The following is a 12,355-nucleotide window of genomic DNA, read 5'->3' on the forward strand; positions in this document are numbered from 1 at the left end:
GCACACTTGTTACATGTACACACACTTGGCACTTGGCGATAGGGTGGTGACCCGTGTTGTCATCATCCCGACGTCTCGATTTCCCCATGTCCATACGTGGGATTTGGGGGCATCACACTATCGAGGTCTGAAAAGAAGAACGAGACTCGTAACTATAAGAGAAAGAAGGTGCAGGTTGTTACATTATTATCTACGGCTGATGAGGAACACCAATATCGTGGAAGAAGTGTTAACTCGTTTGCTTAGGAAAAAATTCATGGAGAAGAAGATTGGTGCGTTCTCTCTTCCACGGCAAGCTCATTTGATTTCTCATCTTTTATATGCTGATGATATTGTCATTTTTGCTAATGGGGGATCTGCATCGGTGCGGGAAATTTCTAAGAGACTTCAGATTTTTGAACGATGGTCTGGACAAAAGGTTAGTTCCTCAAAGTCTTCTATTATTTTTTCGAAGCACATAGTGAGTAGTCGTCGGAGAAGATTATTAAGAATCTCGGGGTTTGTGGAAGGAAAATTCCCGTTTAAATATTTAGGAGTGCCCATTATTGATGGTAGATTAAAGGCAATGCATTTGGATGATATTGTTGGTAAAATTACAAGTAGAATTGAGGGATGGCAAAATAAAATTCTCTCTAATGGAGCGAGGGTGATACTCCTGCGACAAGTTCTTATGAGCTTACCAATTCATTTGCTATCGACGGTTCACATTCCTATTTCTGTGGTGAGGAAAATTAATAGGAGTTTCGGTAATTTTTTTTGGGGTGTCAAGGATGGGAAACCAAGAAAGCATTGGAAGTCTTGGGAGAGTTTGTGTCTTCCGACGGCTGAAGGAGGAATGGGCTTTAGGGATTTGCATGATGTACAAAAATCTTTATTTATGAAGTTCGCATGGAAATTATTAACGGAAGATTCGCTTTGGTCACAATTTTTCAAAGCCAAATACGTTCGAGATTGTCATGTATCATTGGTACAGCATGGGAATGGTACGAGGTTCTGGAAGAAGGTGCATTCGTGTCTCCCCGAGGTTCTGAGTAGGTCCAAGTGGAAATTACGTAGGGGCAATGTGTCCTTCTGGTGGGATAGATGGATGGATGAGGGGCCAATCGGAGAGCTACAGGATAATGTAGTCAGGCCGGAAATGAGGGTGAAGGAATGCTGGGTAGAAAACGAATGGGATGAGGATATGTTGATCCAATTAATTGGGGAGGAAAAAACTGGTGAGGTTCTAAGGGTTTTACGTAAAAGACCGGAGGGAGATGACATATTAATATGGCTGGAAAGTAAAACAGGGCAATTTACGTCAAAGAGCGCATGGAATTGTTTGAGAGTTCGGGCTGCTGAAATCAGGTGGGCGGGTTGGATATGGCATTCATGTTTGCCAAAAAATATGTCGGTGGTTATGTGGAAGGCATTAAATAATGCCTTGAGTGTGGATGCAAAATTGAGAACAGTGGGCATTCCTATAGTTTCAAAGTGTAACTGCTGTTTGGAGGGTGGGTTTGAGGATTTAAATCATGTTCTTGCAACTGGTGACTTTGCAAAAGAATTGTGGAAAAAAGTAGCAGAACAGGTTGGTATTGGGACCGTAACGGCGTCGACGTGGAAAGCATTGGTGGATATCTGGTTTCGGAAGGCCAAGAAAGGGTCACAGATGGGGGCAGATATTGGGTTTAATGCCAGCGGTAATTACTTGGTTACTTTGGATGAGAAGATGCAGGGCTCGGGTAGAAGGCAAAAATCAAACAGTGAGTCAGATATGGGTGCAGTTGAAACATTGGGTTGCTAAAATAGGAGAGAAGGTTAAGTCAACAAAGCAGCAGTCCGTTAGAGATATGAAAATATTAAAAGATCTGCAGGTCCCTATTTCTGTTCCGAAGAGGAGTTGTCCTCGTCTAGTGCGTTGGTCTCGTCCGAATGAAGGAAAATGGAAGTTGAATGTAGATGGCGCATCAAGAGGTAATTCAGGAATAGCAGGAGCAGGTGGAGTGTTGAGGGATTCAGATGGGAACGTGAGGATGGCTTTTGCTAAGCATTTGGGACACGGGACGAATAATTATGCAGAACTTATGGGATTATTACATGGTATTCAGCTGGTGAAGGAGCAAGGCATTGTGGAATTTGAGGTGGAACTTGATTCGTGGTTGGTGGTAAATTGGGTAACTAAGAATAGCTGCAATACGTGGTATTTAGAGGACTTTTGGGAAGAAGTTATAGTCTCGTTACAGGGGCTGAATGTTAGTATAAAACATATATTTAGGGAAGGTAATTATGCTGCAGATTATCTTGCTCGGTTGGGGGTAGAAGGACGAAATGAGATGTGGTGGTCGTCTCGTGAGGTTCCTGTGTCGTTGAAAGGTATTTTAAGAATTGATAAATCTGGTTTGTATTCTATCCGTAGGTAGTTGTATGGGGATAGGTCTGTGTTTTTTTTTTAAAGTTGGTTTTGAGGGGATTGTTGTGGGTTGGTAGTTGTTGGTATTTGTATGTTTTTTTTCTTCGGTTTTCCTCCACCAAAAGTGAGGGTGAATAAAATTGGGAGGAAATCACTCTTGGACATGTGATTTCTTCTCTTTCTATAAAAAAAAAAAAAAAAAAAATGGGTCTTCTAGCCTTTTTCTCCTCTTTGAGCCACCATACACGGCCAAATCAGCCACTAAGCACCACCAGTGGATTTACCACATCAAGGGCTTCCTCCCCATGTCTTTCTTTTCCCCTAACTCTCTCTTTTTCTCTGATGGATCTCCATAGCTAGAGTTTCGGTTGCACCATCGTATGCCACCGTACACGGCCACCCATGGTGTTTCACCACCACCATCTTGTTCCTCTCATCACCATGACCTTCTCCAAGAAATTTCATGGCCAACAGAGTTGTGTATAGCCCTCACTCTCCCTCGGCCTCTTTTCCTCAAAGTTGGCCGATCTCCACCGTGCGCCGCCACCCACAGCCAAAACTCACTTCCATTAGCTTCATAAACATCTCTAGACAATTCCCTATCAATTCCAAGTCTTGGTTTGTCCCCGTTCGAAAGTGGGTAATTTATAACCCACGGCCACAGTGTAAAATACACTGTTACGTTACTTTTTCTCAACCGTTTGCAACGTCGTGATCCTTCAAAAAATACCTTATAGCGCTGTAAGTATTTTTCAAACTCTATTTTAGATTTAAATATATTTTTACTCTTACAATAAATTATTTAACTGGTTGGTTGATTCCGGACTGAGTCCGAGGAGTTCGGGGGTCGGATGGATTGAGGACGGAGTTGCTTGGTTTTGTTGATTTTGTGAATGGTTGGATGAATTGTGTCTTGTGGTGTGCATTGCATGTATGTACATGTGTTAGAACTTGAAAACTGGGCTTTCAAGCGAGAAATGTTTTTGGTATATGTGAACGATTGGATTGACTAGTTTGAGTCAGAGGCACGTGTAGGGATGGTGGTAAGCGGGGACGGTGGTAAGCGGGGACGGTGGTAGAATCCCGCCTGTGATTCCCGCGTACGGTGCACGCGTAGGGACGGTGGTAGAATCCCGCCTGTGGTTCCCGCCTACGATGCACGCGGCGTAGGCATGGTGGTAAGCAGGGACGGTGGTAGAATCCCGCCTGTGATTCCCCCCTACGATGCACGCGTAGGGACGGTGGTGAGCAGGGATGGTGGTAGAGTCCCGCCTGCGATTCCCGCCTACAGTGCTCTGATGGTTTGGTTTTTGGGCCATTATCGGGATAATGGCGAGGTTATGTTTAAAAGAAATGTTTTGGGCCAAAATGGGATTTTTGGCGTGCATGGAAAAATGTGTTTTATGGGATATGTGCATTTGCATTCTTTCATGCATATTGTTTGAGTTTAATATGTTTTTATCTTGTGGTGTTTGGATCTTTACTTACCTGCAGTACCATTTTTTGTACCGTAGATTTTGATGCAGAGATCGAGGAGGAGGAGGAGGCTGAGTCCGAGAAGACGGCTCCGCCGGAGTATTGATTTAGAATTTATGCCTTGTAGTTTGATGTTGAAACAATATTTGTAACTTGTAATATTTTATTATATATGTTTTAAACACGTTTGTATTAAATATAGAAAAATTCTGGTACTTAGTTATATGACTCTGTTTATCCGCTGCGTGTTTTCTTTTGCACACTTGTTGCATGTACACACACTTGGCACTTGACGGTAGGGTGGTGACTCGTGTTGTCATCATCCCGACGTCTCGATTTTCCCGTGTCCATACGTGGGATTTGGGGGCATCACACTATCGAGGTCCGAAAAGAAGAACGAGACTCGTAACTATAAGAGAAAGAAGGTGCAGGTTGTTACATTATTATCTACTAATTACAACATTTATTTATTTATACCTATCTTAATTTGAAATATTTCAAGCTCTTCATTTCTATAAGACGATGTTAATTAGAGCATTTTCATCAAATGAAGTAGTCTTGATCAAACGATGGATGCCAAACTTATACCATTATCATCATCACGTTCTAGCATCCTCTCACGCTTCGAACTCTTGAGGAGGGAATAAGCATCTATATCGCAAGCATGAGTACTTACACCATTAATCCTCTCTCCATAACCGAGTAAGAAATGGTTGTAACATTGCAGCAAAACCTTCGAAACCTCTTTCATGGATGGCCGCATAAAAGGTTGTATGTGAGTACAATTGAGTCCGAGTTTGAAAACACAACACATGGAATCCATGTAATAGTGTTCCTTGACCTCCTCATCCAAGGCATCAGCTATAAATTTGTCTTCTTGAACATATCGCCATGCCCATTCTGCAAGAGATGTGTGTTCATCCCCCTCATTAGCTTTCCTTCTTGTTGTCAGCTCCAAAAGGATAACTCCAAAACTATAAACATCAATCTTCTCATTCACTCGTTTTGTACGAGCATATTCTGCAGGTTCAAGTTAACAACAACAAAAAAAAATAAAAATCCTGGGTATTATATAAAAAATGAAACTTGGGAAGTTTTGATGTTATACCAGGAGCTATGTAGCCGAAAGACCCTGCCACAGATGACATTGTAGCAGATTCTCCCTCCTTCATCAGCATCTTGGCAAGACCAAAATCAGCTATCTGTGCATTAAACTCGATATCTAAAAGGATGTTGCTGGACTTCACATCTCGATGAACAATAGATGGCGAGCAGTCATGGTGCATGTAGGCGAGCCCTTGAGCCGCCCCAACTGCTATATGCAACCTTTTAGGCCAATCAAGGTAAATATGATGGACTGAACCTGAGACAGTTGATGCTTTACTCTTCCCATGTAGCCATTGGTCTAGGCTACCATTTTTCAAATACTCGTAGACAAGAAGCTTTGTGTTGTCACTAGATATGCAGCAGAGCAATTTCACTATGTTGGAATGTCGAATTGAACTCAGTATTTTGACTTCTGCTAGAAATTCTTTTTCAAGCTTTTCTTCAAGCTTTTTGTCATTCCAGATCTTCTTCACAGCAACACAATCAAGTGAATTATTAAAAGAAACACAGTATACCTTCCCCGATCCACCGCAACCAATGACATTTTTTTCTGTCAATCCTGGCAAAATGTCTGATTCTGTGAAATTCAGATTCTGGAATTGGATGACGTTCCATGTGGAATCCGATCCATGATTTCTTTTTCCATAAACTCTGATGATAAATAATGAGATTAACAAACCTAGAACAACTGCCATGACGAGACTTATAAGCCAAGCCATTAATTGGTGTGAAGTTTTGCTTGGATTTTGGAGTTTTGAATTGCAATTGTTGATGTTTAATGAAGGACGATTAGCACAGAGGCGAGGATTGTTCAAGAAGCTTTTGGCATATGCATCATTTTCGAATTCAATTGGGATACTCCCACTCAGATGATTGGAAGAAAGATTGAGGGAAGTGAGCTTCAAAAAGCCAAGTTGCGGCGGAATTTGGCTAGATAGCTGGTTTTCTGACAAATCCAATTCAGAAAGGCTTGGTAAAAAACAAAGTTTCCCTGGAATCTGTCCAGAGATTGCATTATGGCTAACGTTTAGAAAATTAAGGGCTTTCCATGATATAATATCTGATGGAAGGGAGCCCGAGAGTCGGTTTCGATCAAGGAAAAGAGTTGTCAAATTAGGAAGAATTGTTAATTCTTGAGGAATGGTGCCATTCAAGAGGTTATTACTAGCCTCAAGAACCACCAAATTCCTCCAGGAAGAAGCTCCCTCTGGAATTTTACCTGAAAACATATTGTTGCTGATCTCCAACCGTGAAAGATTCCATGACAATAACTCAGGAAGCTCACCTATAAAAGAATTATCACTTAACATCAACATTTCCATGTTCTGTGACGTCCACAGACCACTAGGAATACACCCAGAGAGTCGATTACTGAAAACACTGACAATAAGCAAACTGCTACAATTTCCAAGAGACTTTGGCAATTCTCCATCGAGGTTGTTTTTAAAAGCTACCACTCCCAGCAACCTTCCATTGTCACACAAGTGTTTTGGCAGCTGGCCTGTAAGCATATTGGTCGCAACCTCAAACGCTTTAAGCATTGAATACCGACCAAAGTCTGGAGGCAAAGCACCTGAAAAATTGTTGCTAAACACACTGAGAACTATAAGCCCTGGAAGACGGCCAATGCTATCTGGGATTTTTCCAAACAACTGATTGCAAAACAATCTCAGACCTGACAGTTTTCTGAGTTTTCCAAAATCATCAGGGATTGTCCCAGTCAAATTATTATCAGAGAGATCAATGTTGTCTAGGTTCAAAGCTTCAACAACCCGAGGAATCTCCCCAGACAAATTGTTTTTGTAAAGATAAACTATACGTAAATTCTTTGGCATGAACAAACTGCTTGGAATTTTCCCAGTCAGATAGTTGCTAGACAAATCCAATTTCTCCAGTGAAGTCATCTCTCCAATCTTGTCAGGGATTTCCCCAACCAAGTTCGTATTAGCCATCCATAGAACCTTCAGTTTCTTCAGCTTGGTGAAATCGGAAGGCAATCTTGGCATCATTTTAGAATTCCACGCCAATCCTAGTTCTTCAAGACTGGACAAGTTTCCAATCTCTAGTGGTAAAGAACCGATAAACTCACAGTTAAAAAGTTTAAGTTTCCTTAATTCTGTCAACTGCCCGATAGATGATGGGATGTTTCCAGAGAAGTTATTGCCTCCGAGGTTGAGATTGTGAAGTCGAGCCATGCAATGAATATCATCGGGGATGGCTCCTGTAAAGTAGTTCTGTGAGAGGTCGAGGTTTTCGAGCTTGGAACAGTTATAGAGAGCTCTCGGGAACTCAGTTGAGCTGAAGGAGTTATTCGAAAGATTAATGGCTTTGAGGTTCTTGAGGTTGCAAATAAAGGGTGGTAATGTTCCATGGATGTTCTTGCTTTGGAGGTATAGTTTAGTGATTGAGCCATTGAAGCATGTAATCCCCGGCCAATTACAATGGGAGGAGGAGTTCCATGGAATCCAAAGGCTGAGAGAATTCGGGTTTTGCCAATGTTGCTTTAGGTTAAGCAGCACTGCTTGTTCTTGAGTACTAAGCTGAGAGTTGGCATGGCAAAGGAGGAGGAAGAGGAGAATGATCATGAAGTTGGTGTAGAGAGAGAAATCAACAGATGTTGGGATTGTCCTCGACATTTTGAGGTTGAATTCGTTAGCTTTGGTTTGAACTCTGATCTCATAGTTGCACTTTTTAACATGTGAAAATCAGTAAAAAATAATAGCCAAAAAGAAAACGAGGGTCGTAAAATTCAAAGAAGAGGGACACGATGTTCCTAATTTTAGGCTCCTTTTGGAATTCGTTGTCGACCAATAATTAAAAAGTCCGGTCCAATTGTCCAGCCAGGCTCCATTATATAAAAGCCTAGATAATCAAAACGAAATCTTTTTTTTTTTTTTTATATATATAGTTAGTAGTTACTTATTGTCACCAAGTTTCTATGAGTGTACTATAGTTAGCTAGTATGGTGTGGATATGGTACGCTCAAGTCCTCGTTTTTAGCGGAAACAATCTGTTTTGCAATATTATCCTCCAATCTCTTGAAGCTTGGATCAATGGAAAAGTGGATAGGTTTGGATAATGATATGATAATTTTTTGTTTTAGATCAAAGTTAAAAATTGAATAAAGTACTATTTTTTAATATTATTATTATTTTGAGATTTGAAAAAGTTAAATTATTTATTATATTTTATGTGAGAATTTAAAAAAATTATAGTGATGAAATGATATGATAATTTTATATCTCATCTTAGCTGTCAAACCTACCCTAAGTCCTCATCCATATGGGAAATATTTTAAGTTTATTAGGATTTGTGTTGAATTTAAATAAATAAATATGTAAATGGATTTTTAGCACGAGTTTAATTCGATTCGATTCATTTACTGTCATAACTACGAGTAATACGTTTAGTGTGAACAAAGCATATATATTTTTCCAAGATGGATCGCATCACTTCATGACTTGCCCAATTTTAAATCAAATGGATCGTTGTACCACACACGTGATATCTGGGGCATTTGACGTAAACAAAGGGAAAGATAAATTGAGAGATCAATTTAATTGGTAGGCCTTCAACTTCAATGGAAAAAGGAAAAAAAAAAAAAAAAAAAAGGAGACAAAAGCAAAGACCTTGACTCACTTTGGAAGATCCAAAAACCATTCTTTTCATAGCACTGATACCACGTTTTCTACCAAAGTTCCCGCTCTAATAATGGAGGAGTACCACGTACGTCATCTTCTCACATATGCAAATTTGACGCAAGAAGCTAATTGCTTTTTCCTTGCCTCATGATTTAAATTATGGCACAACTTTTCTATCCATTTGGCGCCTAGATTGGTTCTTTCCTCTGTTATTTTTTTATTTTCCCACTTGTGCGGGAGGAGCTAGGGTGGTCAAGGATTCAAGCATGCATGGAGTAGGTGCTCATCATAATCTTATTTTTTTAGCCCAAGTGCAATATAATGGACTGGAACCATTGATTCAGGATATATATGTTTTAGTACACAAGATAATATATAAAATAGAGTGGAGTTGTCTCTTTTTTACCACTAAATTGTATCATGTATGATTTGTTTATTGTCACCCAAGAGCTTTACAGTCTCCCCAAAGAAAGCCAAACTCTTCTAGGAAATTGTGATATTATATCTCTTGAAATTTTACTAGAGGACTAAAAAACAGATTCTTCTACTTTAAACTTAAGCTAGAAAAAAAACAAATAAATAAAAAAATAATAATAATAATAATAAATAAAACCTCAAATGCATTAGGGGCCAGGCACGCTGGGCAGCCCCTTTGCATTGTCCTAATTACTTTAGACACTCACAAAGTCTTTGCCGACTCTAACTAACTTGAAATTTCATGAGCAATACACTTTTATGCTATTTGGATAATGAATTGAGATGAGAAGAATTCAGATAAAAGTTAAGAAAATATTGTTAAAATATTATTTATTAATATTATTATTATTTTGAGATTTAAAAAAATTGAATTGCTTATTATATTTTGTATGAGAATTTGAAAAATTTATAATAATGAGATGAGATGAAAGACTTCTTATTTCCAAGCGGGATCTCAATCAACTTCGAAACTTTGACCCCTTCTATACTTTCCCAACAAACAAATCACGCTTGATCTATTGGAACTCCAGCAGCACCATTGATAACCTCACAGTCAACACACCAGTTAATGAACTCACCCACTTTGAAATGTTACCAAGCTCGCCTTCATACGATGTCTAAATTAAGTCATAAATGACCATTTGAGTCCAGCTAGATTTCAATATCTTTGCAATATTTGTTTTTGACTCCAATTCAGACTTTACAGTACCACATATATATTTAAAATAACTCGATAGGAGTACTGAATGTTGGACTCCATATGGCAAGAATATGGCAGCACATGATTAATTTTACATTTAACACTATCGAAACCTAGGTTCGAATTGTTGTTGGTCACACTCGCTACATGTTGAATGTTGGTAGACAAGCGACAATCTTGACATTTGAGATAGCAAGTAGCAAGGTCATGGAGAGCTAGACAAGCACAACAACTCCAACATTGAGAAAGTTAGGGAGCTTTGGGGTACGGTGATTCACTCATTTCCATAAGAATATTGTTTTCGGGAAGAGAGAGAGAGAAGGATAATTGTACTATTGAGATTCTCAATCAGTCTATCTACGGACCTAATGTACTGTTGGTTTAGATAAACTGACTTTTCATTTGAAATAGTGAATCACAATACACTATTTTAATAAAACAACTTGTAGTTATTTTCTACACATGTCGATTTAGCTGTTAGCATAATAGGCCAATTTTAATCAAGACTCATTTATTGTCCTCTAAATAGTGAAGTTCATTATTTCTACCACCATATTAATTGTTGGGAATAAAGTTGAAAAAGTGGGTCACACTTTTGGAAAAATAAATAGAAATGGAGTGAAAAGTCATAATGAATTGTTAGGACAAGACAAGAGACTTTAAATATAAAAAGCTAATATATAAAAAGCTAATCTTATTTCTTCTTCCCTTCCACTCTTTTCCTCTTAAGTATCATTGTACGAGAGAGTTAAAAAAGAGAAGAGAGGTTGTACTAACGATAATTAGTTAATTATATATATAGTTAGTAGTTAATTATTGTCACCAAGTTTCTCTGAGTGTAGTACTATAGTTAGCTAGTATGATGTGGATATTGTACGCTCAAGTCCTCGTTTCCAGCGCCTTAATCAATGGAAAAGTCTAAGGATTGCTTGTATGTGAGGTGATAATTTTTAGTTTTAGATTAAAATTAAAAGTTAAATAAAATATTATTATTAAATATTAATATTATTTTAAATTTTAAAAAAATTAAATTAAAATTTAAAAAAATCGAATAATTTATTATATTTTATATAAAAATTTAAAAAATTTATAATAATAAAATGAGATAAAATGATAAACTTATATCTTATCTTAATTACCAAACCTTACCTAACCCTCGTCCATATGGTAAATATTTTAATTTTATTAGGATTTGAGTTGAATTTAAATAAATAAATATGTAAATGGAATTTTACCGCGAGTTTTGATTTGATTCGATTTGATTCATTTACCGTCATAACTATGAGTAATACGTTTAGTGTTAACAAAGCATATATATTTCCAAGATAAATCACATCACTTCATGACTTGCCCAATTTTAAATCAAATGGATCGTTATACCACACGTGATATTTGGGGCATTTGACGTAAACAAAGGGAAAGATAAATTGAGAGATCAATTTAATTGGTTGGCCTTCAACTTCAAGGAAAAAAAAAAGACCAAAGCAAAGACCTTGACTCAATTCGGAAGATCCAAAAACCATACTTTTCATAGCACTGATACACGTTTTCTACCAAACTTCCCACTCGAGTAATGAAGTCTCATGTCATCTTCTCACATATGCAAATTTGACGCAAGAAGCTAATTGCTTTTTCCTTGCCTCATGATTTAAATTATGGCACAACTTTTCCATCCATTTGGCGCCTAGATTGGTTATTTCCTCTGTTATTTTTTTATTTTCCCACTTGTGCGGGAGGAGCTAGGGTGGTCAAGGATTCAAGCATGCATGGAGTAGGTGCTCATCATAATCTTATTTTTTTAGCCCAAGTGCAATGGACTGGAACCATTGATTCAGGATATATATGTGTTGTCTCTTTGTTACCACTAAATTGTATCCTGTATGATTTGTTTATCGTCACTCAAGAGCTTTACGGTCTCCCCAAAGAGAACGAAACTCTTCTAGGAAATTGTGATATTATATCTCTTGAAATTTTATTAGAGGACTAAATAACAGACTCATCTACTTTAAAGTTAAGCTAATAGAGAAAATTAAATTTATTCGTTTAATCTATTATTGTAATACTTTTCTTTCTGTGTGGATCAGGTCTCCAGACTCTTAAACTTCTTTTTACTAAATAGGTTCGATAGACCATATTTTAATCTATTATTGTAAGTTCTGTCCTCCTTCTCTTTTTTTTTTTTTTTTTTTGAAAGTAGGTTTAAGATTTCAAATTTCAAATTTTTTCCAATTTAAACCGTTACTTATCCCAAAAATTTTAATAAACGAAAAGATTTATAACTTTAATACAATATTTATAACAACACCAAATATCTGAGGGAACAGCTCGAAACCTCACAATGAGTGCAAAATACTTGGCTGGAAATAAAGGCGCATGCACTGCCGATCATATTCCAAAGAAATTAAGAGCAATAGACTTGACTTGAGTCAACTTGCCACTTTTAATAGATCGGATCTTATCAACACCCGCACGTAATAATAATTATTAATTATTATATTAAGGAAAAAAAAAATAGATCGGATCTTTAATAGTGTCAATAGTATAAAGAGTTTATCCTTTAAG

General features: G+C 37.7%; 1 protein-coding gene across 1 annotated transcript; it reads right to left on the reverse strand.

Annotated features, from left to right (window-relative positions):
- Nucleotides 1-4,280: 4,280 nt before the first annotated feature.
- On the reverse strand, nt 4,281-7,741 carry LOC122304537 (receptor-like protein kinase 5). The gene is made up of 2 exons (XM_043116809.1): nt 4,977-7,741; nt 4,281-4,888 (listed from the first exon to the last, which is right to left on the reverse strand). Exons 1-2 carry the CDS (start codon nt 7,609-7,611, stop codon nt 4,431-4,433), a joined length of 3,093 nt encoding a protein of 1,030 aa, XP_042972743.1. The 5' UTR covers nt 7,612-7,741; the 3' UTR covers nt 4,281-4,430.
- Between the last annotated feature and the right edge of the window lie 4,614 nt (nt 7,742-12,355).

This window comes from Carya illinoinensis, chromosome 3 (genome assembly GCF_018687715.1).
Source record: "Carya illinoinensis cultivar Pawnee chromosome 3, C.illinoinensisPawnee_v1, whole genome shotgun sequence".
NCBI classification, from domain to species: domain Eukaryota; kingdom Viridiplantae; phylum Streptophyta; class Magnoliopsida; order Fagales; family Juglandaceae; genus Carya; species Carya illinoinensis.

Excerpts from the sequence above, each read along its gene's own strand:
- LOC122304537 (XM_043116809.1), bottom strand. The coding sequence starts at position 7,611 with ATGTCGAGGACAATCCCAACATCTGTTGATTTCTCTCTCTACACCAAC. Across the intron at positions 4,889-4,976 it reads TTTCGGCTACATAGCTCCTG|AATATGCTCGTACAAAACGA; the intron begins GTATAACATCAA and ends TTGAACCTGCAG.